Source organism: Ovis aries, chromosome 2 (assembly GCF_016772045.2).
Source record: "Ovis aries strain OAR_USU_Benz2616 breed Rambouillet chromosome 2, ARS-UI_Ramb_v3.0, whole genome shotgun sequence".
Taxonomy (NCBI): domain Eukaryota; kingdom Metazoa; phylum Chordata; class Mammalia; order Artiodactyla; family Bovidae; genus Ovis; species Ovis aries.
This window is the reverse complement of record NC_056055.1, coordinates 9,705,738-9,725,275: the sequence shown is the minus strand read 5'-3', so window position 1 is coordinate 9,725,275 and position 19,538 is coordinate 9,705,738. Positions and strand designations below refer to the sequence as shown.

At 45.9% G+C, this 19,538-nt stretch overlaps 1 protein-coding gene across 24 annotated transcripts in view; it reads left to right on the top strand.

Moving 5' to 3' along the window:
- ZNF618 (zinc finger protein 618) overlaps positions 1–19,538 on the top strand; it is a 206,565-nt gene that overhangs the window by 150,305 nt on the left and 36,722 nt on the right. For 17 of the 24 annotated variants that reach the window (XM_042242837.2, XM_042242846.2, XM_060408853.1 and 14 more), the window contains 5 exons: positions 1,507–1,596; positions 2,499–2,534; positions 2,626–2,703; positions 12,300–12,359; positions 12,898–12,987. In XM_042242837.2, the coding sequence (XP_042098771.1) occupies positions 1,507–1,596; positions 2,499–2,534; positions 2,626–2,703; positions 12,300–12,359; positions 12,898–12,987 (354 nt within the window). The remainder of the gene's footprint in view (positions 1–1,506; positions 1,597–2,498; positions 2,535–2,625; positions 2,704–12,299; positions 12,360–12,897; positions 12,988–19,538) is intronic. The other 7 variants (XM_060408874.1, XM_060408873.1, XM_060408862.1 and 4 more) reach the window with 3 other exon arrangements.

Genomic DNA, 19,538 nt, shown 5'->3' with positions numbered 1-19,538 from the left:
ACGACTGAGCAACTTCACTTTATGCCTTGTGCTCATTTATTCTTTATTACAATTCTGGGAGATGAAGAATTTTTTTATCATTATTATTCCCATTTTGCAGATGAGAAAATCAAGGTGTGGAGAGTTTAGGGCACATGTCCAACATTAATGACACCTAAAAGTGGTAAAATTGACTTCAAACTTGGGGAGCCTGCCTACAGGGCCTGCCTGCCTCCCAAGGCAGATTGACAGTGGCATTCCTAGAGACACTGAGCTCTCCTGGGGTTCTGGAGACATGGTCTCACTGACAAGAAACTCATTTTGCCTTTCTTCCCTTGGGTATAAATCTCATCCTAATTCCCTCCAGCTCTTAGGTGAGCCTGGGGATGTGGCCCCATCCGTGCAGTGGTTTGGGATTTGACAGAGCAGGGTGGGGCCGCTTCTTAGTGGCAGAAAGCTGGGGGTTTCTGCCCATCTGAGGTGGCAGATGTATGTGGCCCGGTGGGTAGGAGAGAGGCAGTGTGGACAGAGATGATACACACGGGGCAGGTAGCTGCAGGGCGACCAGCAGTGATCAGTATGGGGGCATCGCAGGGGCAGGAACCCACCTGGAACCAGCAGACTCAGGTGGCCTCGACTTATCCACCTCTGTTCCCCAGATGTCCAAGAAGGATTATGGTCCAGATGGCACTTGATGGGGGAGGTTGTCTATGCTGGATTACTGGCCGCGGGCAAAGATCATGTGCCAGGCTTGGAATTCTGGAACCGTCAGCATGGGAGAGGCCCTGGGAGTTGGCTCATCTACCACTCTCCCAAATTAGGCAGGAGATGGGGGACTCTGAGTCCCATGGTGGGGTTGGTACTTGCTGGCAGTCTGGGTGAGGCAGGCCAGGACCGAGACTCTCCTACACCCCCACCACCTCTCCCCGCACCACTCTGTGGCTGGCTGGGGCAGAGGCTTGGAGATGGTAGGGCCCGGTAGGATGCTGGATGCCTGGTCCCCATGAAGGGCCGCATGCAGGCCTGCCTTGCTGTGGGGCTCGCGGCAGGTCCCTTCCAATCCTCGGTGGCCTTGAGTGTTAGATGGTTGTTACTTCCTCCCTTAGCTGCAGGGACAAAGGCAGGAAACGCCCGCTGGCTCCTGGCCTGGCTTTTCGCAGTGCAGTGCTACACCACCAGTCCAGTCGCTCGGTCGTGTCCAGCTCTTTGCGACCCCGTGGACGGCAGCACACCAGGCCTCCCTGTCCATCACCAGCTCCCGGGATGGTTATTCTCATAGAACTTCACAAAGGAAGTGGGGCCAGTTATGAACTTGGCCCTTAGGAGCTCAGCACACATGGGGTGCCATTGGGAGTGCCTTTGAAAGTGACTTCCAGGCTCCCCGGTCTGCTTCTGGAGAAGACTCTTAACACCCCAGCGGCTCCTCTCCACGGATCATCACTTGGGCCCAGTCTGGCCCATACCCACCTCTCACGGCCCCCAAGGGCCCGAAGCCCCGGTAACCCCGTGTCCTTCCATCCTCCACAGACAACTTCAGGTACACGTGTGACATCTGTGGGAAGAAGTACAAATACTACAGCTGCTTCCAGGAACACCGAGATCTGCATGCGGTGGATGGTGAGTCAGGCCCCTCACCCCTGGGGAGTGGAGTCACGCAAACAGACCTCTCTCCGGGGCTCTCACCAGGCCCCTGCCCCACCCTCAGCTTCCCCTCCCTCCCTGACCCAGGGAAGGCCAGGCTGCAGACAGACCGCAAGCGAGCAAGCAGAGTGACCAGCTTACGAGGATTCTGGGTGAGGGGAGGTCCCCACCATGCTCCCTCAATATATGCTTCTGATTAGGGTAACCCAAGTGAAGTTACCATTTTTGTAGGTCAAAAAGCAGTCGAATATCAGCAGTTTTATATCAGTTCGTATTACAATTTCATGTTGACTATTCACATGCTCTGGTGAAATTAAACCAATTTTTTAAAATGAATGATGATATTTTAGCATCTTAGATTATAGAGTTAGAAATTAGAACGATAAATTTAGGTAATTTATTTTTGGAATCTTAAGAATCCTGGAAATAGGGTCTTCGCCTGGGAAAGGATCCTGGAAAGTTCCCTCTCCAGCCCCACACCCCCAGCCAGAGTCAAGCCCTGACATCCAGGCCCTATCCCTATAGCCATTGGCCCACCCCTCCTCTCTCCTCCTCTTTCTCTTCCCATCCACTTATCCCTCCTTCTCTTTCTGCTGCCCCGACCCCTCCAGTGAATGGCGGAGATCTGAAAACAGGCCAGCCAGAAAGCATCTTCCTGCCCTGGGGTGGTCCCAGCCCATGGGGAGGGTCCCAGCCCCATGGGGAGGATGAGGAACAGAAGGACGTGCCCTCCCGGGGCCCCTGGCTTTCTGGGGCATCCACAGTGGCTAAAGCAGGCTTGTGGGACCGAGGCCGGGGGCGTCGGGCAGAGGCGGGGACTAACAGGGCTCCTGTTTGCTTCTTTTCTTCTGCGGCTGCCGCCTCCCGCCCGGGCGCAGTGTTTAGTGTGGAAGGGGCCCCTGAGAATCGGGCAGGTAAGTCCTCGGTGGCAGCCCACCTCCCTGTCCCCAGCTGAGCTCTGAGACCTGGTTACCAGGGTGCTAAGGGCCATGTGTTCTCCCACAGACCCCTTCGACCAAGGTGTCGTGGCCACTGACGAGGTGAAGGAGGAGCCCCCGGAACCATTCCAGAAAATCGGGCCAAGTATGCAGGCCTCTCTGGGGCCAGGGCTGGGTGGGGAGACAGGCAGGGGGTGGCCGAGGGCAGCAGGGCAGGTCCCACTCCTGGAAGGGGTAGTGTTGGGAATCCTGCAGCAACTGGCTCTGGCCAGTGAGCCGCTGGCCTCCTTGTCCCTCACTATGCCCACCTGTCAGATGGGCCAGTCACTCATAGGACTTTAGTGTTTGAGAAGCAACAGGACAGCACAGGGTCCAGGTCAGAGCAGTAAAGGTACCACAGGCTTGGTGGCTGGTCTGTTAGCCATCCTGAGCCCCGGCTCCTCACCTGTGGACTAAGGGGGACACTTTGCCGCAGGTTTGTTGGGGGATTAAATGAGATCATGGATGTAAATCACCTATTCATTAGCACAGTGCCTGGTACATAGTAGTGCTCAGAAAATACTGTTGTTATTTTTGTCGAGTGGGTTTATTAGCCAGTGAAGCTGTCCAGGGGAGCCACACGCGGATGCTCTAGTCCTCACCCCAGTAAACCCCTGGAGGGCAGGAGCCATTCACTTGACCTGCCTGTTTGCAACACATGTGTTGAGTGTCGTAGGGACACAGCAGTGAGCAGGACAGATGGGGCCCTGTTTTGGGTAATTTGCATGGTGGGGGCGGGAGGTGGGCATTCGGTCAATAAGCGAGTAGTTAGAACATTAGAAGCGAGGGGAACAGTGAGGCCAGGAGGCGACTGACCAGCCTTGGGAATCCAGGAGGCTTCTGTGTGGGGCTGAGAGTGGGGACGAGCCCCTGCACCCCACGTGAAGGCAGGAGGGCTGCACTTGTCCCAGAAACTAAAAGGCTGATCGGGCCTGAGTTTAGGTCTTAACAGAGCCTTGGAAATCAGAAGAGGGCAGTTAGACTTCATCCCGAGGGGACTGAGCCAGCGTTTACCCAGTGGAAAAGGGACCTGATCAGACTGGCACTGTAGGAAAGTATTTTGGCTGCTGCAGGGAGTATGGATTGGGGTGGGGCGCGGGGGTGGGGTTTTCACAAGTGAGCCCTTCAGGATTTTGCGTACTTGCTCCTTCCTCTCTGTTTCCCATGCCTCTCTTACTACTCAGCGAGAGGAGACCTCCGCTGGCGCTGCTTGCTGCAGTGAGGATTAAGGCAGCTTGTGAAAATATACTCACGCAGATTGAAGGGATGAGGAAGTTTAGCAAAGGAGAGTTCAGGAAGCTGGGACAGCAAAGCCTGAGACAGACCTCAGAGGGTGGGACCTGGGCCTGGCCCTGGGAAAGCACTGGACGGACCTCTGAAGAAGGACCTTCCTCCTTCCTCTCCTTTTCTTTCCCTCTTAAAACACTCAGGGAACTGGAGATGTGATAACATCTGTAAAGGGGTTCCACGGTGCCTGTTTGTGCATGATAAAATCTGATAAACAGTGACATTAATATTCTTGAAGAAAATGATGAGATCCTTTACACTGAAACTGCTGGAAGTTCGACTGTGGGAAAACCCAGATGTAAATCAGACATGCCCCATGACAGACATTCGTAGAGCAGTAGAGGACAGGGACACTGGGATCTCTGACCCTCCCCTCCCACTGCTCCAGTTCCATCTAACAGCGGCCCCAGCACAGCACCCCCACTTCCATCTGTAGCATCATATTTAGGAAGACTGAATGTAGACTACATAAGCTATAGAATCACACAAGCCCAGATTTGAATGCTGACATCCCCAATTTACTAGCTACTTACTCCCTCTGAAAGTGGCTCAGTCGTGTCCGACTCTTTGTGAACCCGTGGACTATAGCATCCATGAAATTCTCTAGGCCAGAATACTGGAGTGGGTAGCCTTTCCCTTCTCCATGGGACCTTTCCAACCCAAGGATTGAATCCAGGTCTCCCACATTGCAGGCAGATTCTTTACCACCTGAGCCACCAGGGAAGCCCAAAAATACTGGAGTGGGTAGCCTATCCCTTCTCCAGCAGATCTTTCCAACCCAGGAATTGAACTGGGGTCTCCCAGATTCTGCCTGCAGTGGGGGAGACCTGGGTTCAATCCCTGGGATGGGAAGGTCCCATGGAGAAGGGAAAGGCTACCCACTGCAGTATTCTGGCCTGGAGCATTCCATGTACCATATAGTCCATGGGGTCACAAAGAGTTGGACACGACTGAGCAACTTTCACTTTCTTTTACTCCTTCTCAGTGTCCTTTGACTCCTGTGTAAGTTGGAACAAGAGCATCTATCTCAGAACTTCCCTGGTGGTCTGGTGGTTAAGACCTCACCTACCAGTGCCAGGGGTGCCATAGTTGAGTCTGGCAGGGAGCTACCCCACATGCCTCAGAACCAAGACATTAAACAGAAGCAATGTTGTAACACGTTCAATAAAGACTTTTTTTAAAAAAAGAACATCTATTTCTTCTTTAGCGCTGTTAGAGGATGACCAACCACATCAGGTGTCTAACCCAGCACCTGGATCATGTTCCAGGCTTAACAAATGAGTGATGTTGCCAAGAGACAGTGGAGAGTTTAGAGCCACCCCAGAGATGAACCCCAGCTCTACACTTAATGCCTGTGTGACATCCTGCAAGTTTTATAATCTCTCTAATCACAGTAGTGACAGTAAAACTCACCTCTCAGGATTGTTGTGCTGATTAGATGAGATTATATTTGTAAAGGAATTAGCATAGTCCTTGACATTGACATGGAAAACATTAAATCCGTGGTACCTGTTAATTACCCAGAAAGGTACAGAGCGAGCTGAAACTTGTTCTTTGTGTCAGTATCTACATCTGACAGCCAGCCAGTTGCTGGGACCTGGGACAAATTATCACAAATTATATGGAAGAGAAGTGCATTGAGAAAACTGAACTGAGTTTGGCTCCCAGCTTGACGCTGTGGAACTGAGATGTCTGTATAAGAGTTACAACTCAGGGGCTGCCTTGAGAGAGAAGAATCCTGCTTCTTGGGCTTCTGGCACTTTTTGTAAGCTGGCTGATGCTATAGAACCGTGATGGTGATGAGCCACAGAATAAGGGGAGCTGGTAGAGGTACAGTGCTCTGTGGGGGGGCTCGTTCCCATGGGTAGAACTCTGTAGGTGAGAGAAGAGGAGAAACAGCGGCAGCGGAGCATGCTGGGAAGTACACCTTCCACATCCATGTCAGCTGTGCAAAGCAGAGAGCTAGGTACTCAACGAGGAGGAAGCCAGAGCCAGAACAGAGCAGAGGAGTCCTGCCAGAAAGAGGGAGTTGGTCTAAGAGGCCCCCTGTGTCAGCTTGCTCTTCAGGTGCACATCTGAGAACTGCTCCCCTGGTGATGGTCTGCCATGATAATGGGACGATCAAGGACAATTCATTCAAGTCTGTTGAAACAGAGTAAATCTGGATTTAGATGTTAACTTGATTTTTATACCTAGATAAGGAAGCATCCAGTCCCAAAGAAAGGTAATGCCAAAGAATGTTCAAACTATCACGCAGTCACACTCATCTCACACGCTAGCAAAGTAATGCTCAAAATTCTTCAAGCCAGGCTTCAACAGTACGTGAACCAAGAACTTACAGATGTTCAAGCTGGATTTAGAAAAGGCAGAGGAACCAGACATCAAATTGCCAACATCCATTGAATCATTGAAAAAGCAAGAGAGTTCCAGAAAAACATCTATTTCAGCTTTAGTAACTATGTCAAAGCCTTTGCGTGGATCACAGCAAACTGTGGAAAATTCTTCAAGAGATGGGAATACCAGACCACCTGACCTGCCTCCTGAGAAATCTGTATCCAAGTCAAGAAGCAACAGTTAGAACTAGACATGGAACAACAGACTGGTTCCACATCAGGAAAGGAGCACGTCAAGACTGTATATTGTCACCCTGCTTATTTAACTTAAATGCAGAGTACATCATACGAAATGCCAGGCTGGATGAAGCACAAGCTAGAATCAAGATTGCCAGGAGAAATAACAATAACCTCAGATATGAAGATGACACCACCCTTATGGCAGAAAACAAAGAAGAACTAAAGAGCCTCTTGATGAAAGTGAAAGAGGAGAGTGAAAAAGTTGGCTTAAAACTCAGCATTCAAAAAATGAAGATCATGGCATCCAGTCCCATCACTTCATGGTAAATAGATGGGGAAACAATGGAAACAGTGAGAAACTTTATTTTGGGGGGCTCCAAAATCACTGCAGATGGTGACTGCAGCCATAAAATTAAAAGACACTTGTTTCTTTGAAGAAAAGCTATGACCAACCTAGACAGCATGTTAAAAAACAGAGACATTACTTTGCCAACAAAGGTCTATCTAGTCAAGGCTATGGTTTTTCCAGTAGTCATGTTTGGACGTGAGAGTTGAACTATACAGAGTGCTGAGCACCGAAAAGTTGATGCTTTTGAACTGTGGTGTTGAGTCCCTTGGACTGCAGGGAGATCCAGCCAGTCCATCCTAAAGGAAATCAGTCCCGAATAGTCATTGGAGGGACTGATGCTGAAGCTGAAACTTCAATACTTTGGCCACCTGATGCGAAGAACTGACTCATTTGAAAAGACCCTGATGCTGGGAAAGATTGAAGGCAGGAGAAGAAGGGAATGAGAGAGGATGAGATGGTTGGATGGCTTCACTGACTCGATAGACATGAGTTTGAGTAAGCTCCAGGAGTTGGTGATGGACAGGGAAGCCTGGCGTGCTGCAGTCCGTGGGATTGCAAAGAGTCGGACACCACTGAGTGACTGAACTGAAGGAAGAGTGACTTTAAAAGTTTTTGGTTTTTGTTTTTTAAAAAAGAAAAGTTGGGAATTACGAAAATTCTGCATGACAAGAAAAGGAATTTAGGAAACCTAGAGGAAGAGTATGCCTCTGAAAGTGATGTACCAGTGAGCCTGGGAGGAAATCCTATTAGACAGCCGCAGTTGAGTATGAGAAAATATGACCTTAGTTCAGTCTGGCTGCTATAACAAACTACCCCAGACTGGCCTACATAATAGAAATTTATTTTTTTCACAGTTCTGGAGGCTGAAGTCTGAAATCCGGGTGATAGTATGTTTGGGTTCTGGTCCAAGGATGTTCTTTCTGGCTGTACTCTCACATGGTGAGAAGGAAAAAAGAGCAAGCTCTCTGGTGCCTCTTGTTATAAGGATACTAATTCTATCATGAAGGACCCTCCCCACCCCCCACCTCCATCCTCATGACCTCATCTAAACCCAATTACTTCCCAAAGGCCCCATCTCCAGATAGCATTGCATTGACATCTATTGTGGAGATAGGGCATCAGCCTGTAAATATGGGGGTGGGGGAAACAGTTCAGTCCATAACATGACCAGTGTGAGAAAGGAAGCTGCATCATGGAAAAGCAACAAGATGAAAAGGCAAAGAGAGAGGAGTGAGATGAGAAAAAAGGGAGAGAGAAAGGAAATAGAAGAACAGAATCTGTATGTAATTAAAGCCTTCATTATAGATAGTAAAGAGCAGAATTGGTCTGCAGAGACGGAATTAATGATGTGAAGGACAAACTTGAACAGATGAGCATCGTAAGAGGAAAACATGATAAATACAGAGAATAGGGAACCTGTTCCAGATCATTGGTGTTCCTCTACCAGTGGGCCGGAAGCAATACTCCAGAGACTCAATAGAAGAAACAACTGCTCAGCTCAAGGAAGACCTATGTATGCAGATTCAAAGGCTTGTCATATGTCAGGTAGTCAATATAAAATACCCATAACTAAAAGATATTAGTGACTCCTTATGAATATAAGGGGGAAAACCATACAGGCACCTGGAAATAAAAAGCAAGTTATTTTCAAGTGACTCAGTGACTCCAAGGTAGACTTGCCTCGGATTTCCCTACACTACTAAATACTGAAGTATTGTGGAGTATATTCTGAACGGGAAAGGTTGCAATCTTAAGAATTTTTTATCTAGACAAATTTTTATTTATGTGTAAAGAAAAAAGCAAGGGCTCAAAATCAGGCTGGTTCTCCTGTGAACCCATCTTCAAAAAAAAATTACTTGAAGATGTATTCCAATGAACTGACTGGTTGAATAGATTTAAGGGCTCAATTTTGAGGCATTAATTCATAGTCCCATCACTTCATGGCAAATAGATGGGGAAACAGTGGACACAGTGGCTGACTTTATTTTGGGGGGCTCCAAAATCACTGCAGATGGTGATTGCAGCCATGAAATTAAAAGATGCTTACTCCTTTGAAGGAAAGTTATGAACAACCTAGACAGCATATTCAAAAGCAGAGACATTACTTTGTCAACAGAGGTCCATCTAATCAAGGCTGTGGTTTTTCCAGTGGTCATGTATGGATGTGAGAGTTGAACTATAAAGAAAGCTGAGCACTGAAGAATTGATGCTTTTGAACTGTGGTGTTGCGGAGAGGACTCTTTGAGAGTCCCTTGGACTGCAAGGAGGTCCAACCAGTCCATCCTAAAGGAGATCAGTCCTGGTTGTTCATTGGAAGGACTGATGTTGAAGCTGAAACTCCCAATACTTTGGCCACCTGATGCGAAGAGCTGACTCATTTGAAATGAATCAGCCTGATGCTGGGAAAGATTGAGGGCAGGAGGAGAAGGGGACAACAGAGGATGAGATGGCTGGATGGCATCACTGACTCGATGGACATGGGTTTGGGTGGACTCTGGGAGTTGGTGATGGACAGGGAGGCCTGGTGTGCTGCAGTTCATGGGGTCGCAGAGAGTCAGACACGACTGAGCAACGGAACTGAACTGAACTGAATTCATAGTACGGGAGGACTTGGGTGAATACTGAACCCAGGTAAACTAGAAGCAAGTTTAAAATGTTGCAAATCTGATTTTAAAATTAAATGAGGAAGACAGAGATTATTTTAAAATATTAAGAATGAACTTTCAAACCCGAGAAGGAAGGAACAGGTGAGGGATACAATGAAGTAGGTTAAGTCAGTCCTCATAGTGCAATCCCCAGACCAGCAGCATCAGCATATCCTGGAGGCCTGTTAGAAATGGTAACTCTCAGGCCATACCTACACGAGACCTGTGGAATCAGAATCTCCAAGGTGGGGCTCAGAAATCTGTTGTAACAGCTTTTCTAGATGATTCTTATTCAGGCTAAAGTTTGAGAGGTACTGAGTTGAACTGCCTTTCTCAATGGTAATAGATATAAAAATAGCACTTCTTGCCTGAATATAAAAATTAGAGAAATGTATCTTTTCTCTAAAAGCAAATGAGACCATCTAAAAGCAATGGAGAATATTGGAAAATGATGGAATACCAGAGAATAATTGAAAAGCAAAGAAAAGGGTTCATACATCAAACAACCAAAAGCTAAGGGGATAAACCAGAAAAAAAAAAGAATCATAAAACCAAGTCAATAATAGCAATGAAAGCAAATGTCATAATTTCCTTTATTAGAAAACAAAGATTCTCAGGTTAATTTAAAATAGTCCATGGAAGTCCAGTCATTAGGATTAGATGCTTTCACTGCTAGGGCCTGGTCTCAATCCCTGGTCAGAGAACTAAGATCCTGCAAGCCACATGGTGCAATCAAAAAAAAAAAAACAACAACATCCAGTTGTTACTAGTGTATTAGAGACATAACTAGTTAATTCCTTATTTTTCACACTTCTCTTTCCCAGGGAGCACTTCCCTACTGTCTTAACAAAACTGAATTCCCTGCTAGGGTTCCCATAGCACTGTTAACATCTCCTTAAGAGCACCTGTTGTGCTTCTAATTTTAAATCTGTTTGTGTCATTATTTCATTATTTGTATTTCCTTTCTCCATTTCTAGACTGTAAGCTCCTTAAAGGCAGGAACCATGACTGTTTTTGCTCAGCGTTTTGTACCAGCATTTAGCAGAGTACCTGTTAAATGAAAGTACAAAAAATTTTAGTTTAATGGCTTTAGACACGTGTGAACAAGTAGCAGGAAGAATCTAACACAGTCATTATCAAGAATTAATAATATGAATACCAGACAAACTAATAAAACAGTGTAATTAAGAGAGCAGCAGTTACTAACTTTCCCACACTTCAGGATTCTCTGTAGGACCTGTTAAAATAGTTTGCTGGATCCCATACCTTGGATTTTTCTTTCAGAAAATCTTGACTAAGTCCCGAGGATTTGCATTCCTAACAGGTTCCCAGGTGATGCTAATGAGGGACCACCATCATTTGAGAAGCACTGTGTTAGAAAATAGAGCTTCCCCCGTGGCTCAAAGGTAAAGAATCCACCTGCCAAGGCAGGGACTCAGGTTCAGTCCCTGGGTCTGGAAGATCCCTGGAGAAGGAAATGGCAGCCCACTCCAGTATTCTTGCCTGCGAAATCCTATGGACAGCGGGGCCTGGTGGGCTACAGTCCATTAGGTCAGAAAAGAGTCGGACATGACTTAGTGGCTAAACAGCAGCAGCGGTGTTAGGAAATAGTATAATATTAATAAAGGATCCAGTTCACAGTGGAGGTTTTGATCTCATGAGCCTGTCTGCATCAAATGACATTATATCTAATATACAAACTAATTTTAGAAACACAATCAAATGGAAAAATTGATCACAACACTTAGTCTTTGACAGAGCGAGAAGAGAAACAAGATTATATAGAGTCTGAATAAGACAATTAATAACAGTTGATCTAACAACTTAAAAGCCTACAAAGAGCAAATAATATGTCTTTCCCAGTGTTGGTGATTCAGTTACAAAAATTACTTAGCTACTGAAATTTTTAAAGCTTCTGTATGCCAAGAAACAAATGTAAACAGACTAAGAAACCAATCAAGAGAAAATACATGTAACTTTTAGAACAAAATGTTGATGTCCTTAGTCTACAGAGTTCTTAGCGATTTTAACAAGGTAAACATGCCTATAGGAACGTTGACTGTAAATTTGAATAGGAAAGCCAAAGAAGAAAAACTGTAGTTCATTAATCCTGAAAAATAGCTTCCTGAGAACTCAGAGAAATGGAAAATAAAATCAGCAGTGCAATATATTTCTCCCTCTCAGGCACAGTAAGAAGATGATAGTACTTAACTCTGGAAACAGTCATTTTCATATTTGTCTTATGGGGATGAAAATTGACCCAACGTTTCAATAAGTAGTTGGTGCTTTGGTGATCAAAAGCCTTAAAAACACACCCTTAATTTATCCTGAAGAAGTATTGTGCACAGATTATGAGGGATAATCTTTAATTTGCAGTGATGTGCAAAAATAATGAGCAGATGTGCAAAAATTTCTATGAGGATGGAGATCGCAGCATTTTTTTTTATAAGGAAAGAATTTTGAAACAATCTCAGTGTCCTCTGGTTTAGGAGACTGGCTCAGTAAATTTCAAAGTCCAGTGGGAACCAGGCAGCCAATAAATGCAGTGGAGATCAATGCTTATTGATTTGAGCAAGATGTCCACAAAATATTGTCAACTGAATGCGCCAGGTTACCAAGAGCATATAGATCAGGGCCGGTTAATTCAAGGCCCGTAGAAGACTGACGGCTGATGTCTGTGAGAGATGAGATGGGAGTGAGAGGCGGGGTCTAGGGCAAGTGGCCAGGTGAACGCTCCACCCCGTGGGGTACCTGCTACTCTTTGTTTGGGGATTATAGATGATTGAAGTTTCTCTTATATTTAAACTTCTGCATTTGTATTTATCAGTATTTTATAATTTTCCCCCAGTGAACAATATTACATCAGAAATTTTTAAGAAGAAAGAAGTTAGGCAGTGCCAAAAGAGAGGTAAAGATGAAGTCCGGTGGGACCCGAGAGGAAGAGGTGACCCCTTCTGCCAGGGGGTGGGGGGTGTTTGGGGGCAGGGAGCGTCCTGGAGATGAGGGGGCCCAGGTGTGGCTATTGCAGAGGGCAAGGCTTGAGCAGGGGGTGATGAGGAGGTTAGCACTAGAGGCCAGCCAGTTCACCACGCGTTTCCTGAGCACCGGGGTCTAGGGGTGGAGCAGTGGAGGAGGACAGCGTGTGCCAGGTACTGTTCTAAGCATGTGACACACAATTTAATCCTCACAGCAACCCTATAAGGTGGGCCTGTCATTACCCCCATTTTACAGATATGAAAACTGAGGCTCAGAGAGGTTGAGAGATTTGCCTGAAGTCACACAGCTTGAAATAGAGGAGTTGGGATTTGAACCCAGGCAGTCTGACTCAGTGGGGCTGCTGATTCTACCTGGTGGTCCCAGAATGAGGAGTTTGTGGGGAGGGAGCACACTGCTGCTTCTGGATGGGAACCAGGCGCCTATTCCCACACTTGTCTCTTCTTGGACAGAAACCGGCAATTACACCTGTGAATTCTGCGGAAAACAGTACAAGTACTACACGCCCTACCAGGAGCACGTGGCCTTACACGCCCCCATCAGTGAGTACCTTCTCTGCTTGGGGGAGGGGTGAGCCAACCACAGGCTGAGGCTCTGGAGTTTTGCCAGGGGAGGGAGAAAGCAAGGATAAACTTGTGCTGGGTGGGCCAGTCTCTCGGTATCCAGGTCTGACCTGGGGCCAGCTGCCTGCAGGGGCTGGAAAAGTCCCACCCTTAAGCCAGGAAAGCCTGAGACCTCCCCTGAAGGTCTCAGAGGCCTGGGGCCCACGGGGATCTGGAGTTAGGAAGGGTGGGCATCACTTGCCCGAGTCCCTCAGGGGCCGTGTCCTCACCTCTTCTTATTTGTTGTTGTTGTTGCTAAGGCGTGTCCGACTCTTTGCAACCCCATGAACTGCAGCACGCATGCTTCCCTGTCCTTCACTTTCTCCCGGAGTTTGTTCACACTCATGTCCCTTGAGTCAGTGATGCCATCTTCTAAGCACCTGCACGTCATGTGGTTCCTGAGTCCCTACCCCTGAAGCCAGCACCTTCAGTCTGAACCAGTGCTGGGCCTAATGCAGGCTAGAGCATGGTTGGCTAGACGAGACAGCTTTGCCCTTGGAGGTAGGAAGGGTGAGAAGTCAGGAGTGCCAGGCCAGGCCTCAGAAGCCCCGGATATCAGTTCCAGTGGGGTCACAGGCTTGTGTGTGGTCTTGGGCAGGCTCCATCCTGCCTCTGGCCCCCAATCTCTCCCTCCTTCTCTGGCCTGGAAGAGAAAGGGTTTTAAGGACCCCTACCACAAGGACATCCTGGCCTTCCATTCCGATTTGCCAGCTTCCTTTCTGGGTGTCAGAGGTGCTATATCCTTAGATCCCCAAGTATATGAGCCCTCAGTTCTCAGCCAGAGTCCTGACAGGGCGGGGCTTAACCAGAATTGCAGGGCAGTGGGGGGGAATGTCTACGAGGTCTTTGGGAGTATCTCTGCCTTTATTTGTCCCAACGGAGCTGTGGGAATCTCCCTCCAGGGGTGGAAAGATTTAGGTTCAGGAAGGGGGAGGGATTATGCAAGGTCATCAGGGTTCAAGGTGTCTGGAGTGTGGGAGGCCCGACCCTCCTTGAGCCCTGATATTGGTGCAGGGACCCTCCTTGAGCCCTGATATTGGTACAGGGACCCCCCTTGAGCCCTGATATTGGTACAGGGACCCTCCTTGAGCCCTGATATTGGTACAGGGACCCTCCTTGAGCCCTGATATTGGTACAGGGACCCTCCTTGAGCCCTGATATTGGTACAGGCCCGTGACCCGCTCAGGGCCTTCAGGTGGTCAGGGAGAGATGTTCTGAGCCCCTGAAGGTGGTGGAGCCAGCTTCCCTAAGATTCTTGTCTTGCTTGGCCCCTGACTGCTGCATGACCTTTGAGTCTGTCACTTCCCTTCTCTGGGCTCAAGTTTCCCTCCTATGGGAGCTCTCAAGGTCTTTTCAGCCCAGGAGTCTGGGTTCAAGTCATCTCTTCCTTATGGAGACCTTCAGGCAGGTGTCTGCAGTGGCCCAACTAGAGGAACATGTCCCAACACCCATGCTAAGGATGTGTGGCTTACCTGGCAAGGTCCTGCGAGTGGGGGAGGGAGGACCCAGCTTCTGCCTGGTGGGCACTGACCCATCCATTTTTCCCATTCGTGTTGCTGCTGCTGAGGCATTAGGGCTGTGGCTTGAGCGCCATCACTCAGAGCCTTCTGAGGTCCCCGCTTTCCATGGGCGGGGAAAGGGTCCACTGCCCGTGGACGCCTGCTTACCCGTACTCTCCAGGGTGTACTTACAGTTACTCACCCAAAGTGCACTCATGGTGCTGTTAGTCACACAGCCAGCCTGCTGCTTGGGTTTCAGCCTTTGGAGGAAACTTCCAGTGCTGTTTCTCCTCTCTTTCCCCCAAATGACTCTTGGAGCAAGTTGAATAAGATCATGGAGTTAATAAGAAGAAAGACTTGGCTTTGAGCCCTGACAAGCAACCTCCAGGCCCATGCTTGTAACTATGAAGTTCTCCTGCATCACGTGTCAGGTGGTACAATGGGAACAGGTACCTCATCTGTCCCCTGATTCTTTTCCCCCTAACATCCAGGTACTTCTCTCCTGAAGGGCTGTCCTCTCTTTCTCCGTTCCTCATTTTGTTCTGTCCATTGTGGACTCTCTTTGTCTTTCTGCATCTGTTTGTTGAATGCATCTCTTTATTGCTGAAGTCTAGAGACTCTGGGATCATCTGTGCTTAAAATACAGAGTGAGAGATTTAGGCTGAATGCGACAGAGGACTGATTCTTAAAGCTGACCAAGAAGTAGCCCTCCCGTGGCCTTTGGATCTAGCGATTTGAATGTCCATAGGTTTTGTGTGGAATTGGGGGCTGTACTTGATGGCTTCATCCAGGGTAACCAGGGCCAGGCCTTGAGAGCCCCTGGGCCTGGTGAGGGCATCCAGAGGGACATAGGCTGACTGTGGGTGGAAGAAGATTCATACATGTTGTTGTTATATCAGTTTTTTTCTTTTTTTTTTAATTGTTAGCAATATTCTGTTGCAAGAAAATACCAGTTTGTTTAGCCATTTGCTTGTTCATTTGAGTTGTTTCCAGCTTTAGACTATTACGAATAAAGCTGCTATGGAAATGGTTGTACCAGGCTTTCTGTGGACATATGTGTTCATTTCTCTTGGATAAATTCCAATGAGTAGAATTGACAGGTCATAGGGGAGAGCGTGTTTACCTTTTTAAAAACTGACAAACCATTTCCCAAGAGGACTATAGCACCTTAGACTCCCACCAGCCGCGAATGGGAGTTCCACTTGCTACGAATTCTTGCCAACATTTGGTGGTAGGAAGCAATTTAATTTGAGCTAGTCTGGTGAGTGTGTAGTGGTATTTCACTGTGGTGGTAATTTGTGCTTTCTTGATGACTAATGATGTTGAGCGCTTTTTCCTTTGCTTGTTGGCCATTTGTGTATTTTACTTTGGGAACTGTTGCAGTCTTTTGACCATTTTTTTGGTTGGGTTGTTTTTATTGTTAAATTGTGCCAGTTCTTTTTTTTTTTTTTGCCATGCCACACACTCCATGGCATGTGAGATCTTAGTTCCCCTGAGGGATTGAACCCATGCCCCCTGCATTGGAAGCTGGGAGTCTTAACTATTGGACCAGCAAGGAGGTCCCTAGGAGCTCTTTATATATTCTAGATCCAGGTTCTTTATCATATATATATATATATATATATATGTATGTATGTATATTTTGTTGTTCCGTCACTCAGTTGTGTCTGAGTCTGTGACCCATGGACTGCAGCACGCCAGGTTTCCCTGCCCTTCACCATCTCCTGGAACTTGCTCAAACTCATGTCCATTGGGTCAGTGATGCCATCCAACCATCTCATCCTCTGTCATCTTCTCCTCCCACCTTCAATCTTTCCCAGCATCAGGGTCTTTTCCAATGAGTCACCTCTTTGCATCAGGTGGCCAGAGTATTGGAGTTTCAGTTTCAGCATCAGTCCTTCCAATGAACATTCAGGACTGATCTCCTTTAGAATGGACTGGTTGGATCTCCTTGCAGTCCAAGGGACTCTCAAGAGTCTTCTCCAACACCACAGTTCAAACGCATCAATTCTTTGGCTCTCAGCCTTCTTAATGTTCCAGCTCTCAAACATCCATACATGACTACTGGAAAAGCTGAAGCTTTGAATATATATATAAAATGAACATTTTCTGTTAGTCTTCGGTGTGACTGTTGATTTTCATTCAGTATCTTTTGATGAGCAGCTGTTTTTCATTTTTAACGATCTAATTTATCAAATTTTTATGACTAGTGTTTTCTCAGTTCTACTCAGGATATCCTTGTCTACCTTGGTAGTGAAGATATTCTCCTTTATTATATTTTAGAAGCTTTCTACTATCAACTTCTGCATTTTAGTCTCTGATCCATTTCAAATTAATTTTTGTGCATGATGAGAAGTGTGATTTGAGATTCACTTTGTACCATATGGATACCTGGTTATTTCAACACCATTTGTTGAAGATTGTCCTTTATATATTACATAACATTGGGACCTTTGCTGAAAATCAGTTGAATTCATGAGTAAGTGTGAGTTTATTTCTGTTCCATTGAGCTGTTTGCCTATGTTTATGCTAACATGGTCTTATTTACTCTAAGTCTTAAATCAGGTGTTTCCAGTTTTTCAACTTTGTGTATTTTTAAGAAACAAGGAACTTTGCCTTGCAATATAAATATTAGTCTTCTTGCCAATTGCTACAACAAAATTACATCTTGGATTTTGTTTAGGATTACACTGAATCTATGGGCAAATATGGGGAGAATAGACCTCATAATATTTGATCTTCCAATTCATGAACATAGTATGTCTCTTCATTGGTTTAGGTCTGTTTAAATTCCTCTTAGCAATAATTTATATTTTCAGAGTAGAGGTCTTGCACATATTTCCTTAAATTATATCTAAGTTTTCTACGGTTTTTTTCTGTGCTACTGTGTTTTTTTTATTTTTAGTTTTTGTTGCTATTACATACAAACAATTAATTTTTATGTATTGAATTTGTATCCTACAATTTTGTTAACTTCACCTATTAGTTCCGTTAGCTTTTTTGTAAATTTCTTGAAATTTTTCTTGTACATACTCATGTCATCTACTAATAAAGACTGCTTTACATCCTTTTTTCTAATCTGTATTCCTTTTATCTTTCCTATTGTGCTGATTAGGACCTCCCAGTTAGATGCTGAGTAAATGAAATGAGTGGATGGTTCCTAATCATAGGGTTCAGGTTTTCATCATTAAATTTGATCATTTTCATCATTAAGCATTGGATTAGCTGAAATAGGTTTTCATTGATGCCTCTTTATCTGTTGAGAAAGTTGCCTTCTATTTCTAGTTTATGAAAGTTTTTGTCATAAATTGGTGTAACGTGTTTTTTCTACATCTGTTGAGCTGATCCTATGATTCTTATCTTTTATTCTGATAATGTGGTGAATTACATGGATTGATTTTTTTTCAAGTTATCGTGCCTGTTCTTTATTAAAATACATTGATTATCAGAAAACCGTAAAATGAACTAAAAAACATTACAGAATTGGAATGCTTCTTCTCCAGAAGAATGACTTCTTTTTTTAAGCTTCTTTTTCTTGGAAAGGCGTCTAAATTACTTTGAGACCTAGGGTAGTTTATGGAGTTAATCTTTTATCAAGCATGTGTTTTCTGATTACTTCTGTCTAAAATTCCCTAGGGTTTTACCTGGGCTTTTAATATCATTTCCAAAACTGACCCTTCAACAGTGGGAAACTGCAGTCCTAGGGTTAGGAGGGTGCCCCAGATTCAGTCATTGGTCCATTAATCATGGTCATAATCAAGAAAATAAATATTTCTGGTGTTTTTAAGATACCAGAAGTATTAATATGTCATCATCCAATAAAGTACCTTATTTAAAGTAAATAATTAGTCCTGTGTATGCATCCGTGAAACCATCACCACAATCAAGATAGTGGACATGCCCATCACCCCCAGAAGTTTCCTCATGCCCTTTACGATCCCTCACTCACTCTCCTCTCTTTCTGGGCGAGCGCTGCTCCGCTTCCTGTTACTACACATTAGTTCATGCATGTTCTGCGGTGGTGGTTTAGTCACTCAGTCGTGTCCAACTCTTGCAACCCCGTGGGTATTGCCTGTCCATGGAATTTTTCCAGGCAAGAATACTGGAGTGGTTGCCAGTTCCTTCCAGGGGATCTTCCCGACCCCTTGCCTCTCACGTCTCCTGCATTGCAGGCAGATGCTTTTACCCGCAGAGCCACCAGGGAAGAAGGCCCATAACATTTTCTAGAATCTTGCAAATACGGAACCTTATCTACTACGTGCGGTGGGGTCTGGCTTCTTTTGTTTAAAAGATTCATCCATATTTAAATGTGTCAGTAGTTCATCCCTTTTGATTGAGGAATAGTAGTGCTCCATTGTCTACATACGGAGACCACATTTCCTTCATCTGTTTACTTATGGATTGACACTTAGCTTGTTTCCAGTTTGGAGCTAATATAATTAAAGCTGCTGTGAATGTGTCTTACTATGGACAAATGCTTTCATTTCTCTTGTGTAAGTACCTAGTCTGGATCATATGATAGGTGTCTGTTTAATTTTTAAGAAACAGTCAGACACTATGCCATTTTGCATTTCAACCAGCAGTGTTTTTACTTTTCTTGTAATCAGTCCAGTGCAGTATCTCAGTCATGTCCAACTGTGACCCTGTGGACTGCAGCACGCTGGGCTTCCCTGTCCATCACCAACTCCCAGAGCTTGCTCAAACTCATGTCCATTGAGTCGGTGATGCCATCCAACCATCTCATCTTATCATTCTTGTAATGTCGTTGTCTAGATTGGGTTTTAGAGTAACGCTGGCCTCATAAAGTGAGTTGGGAAGAGTGTCCCCTGAGTATAGTGTCAATTAGGTTAAGTTGGTTAATAATGTTGTTCAAATCTCTTATTTTGGCACTTCCTGTGTGTCCTTTGGGCACTTCCTGCGCGTCAGGGAATGAGCCCTGGTTGGGCCAAACTGGCAGAGTCCCTCCCTCACAGAACATACAGGATAATGGGG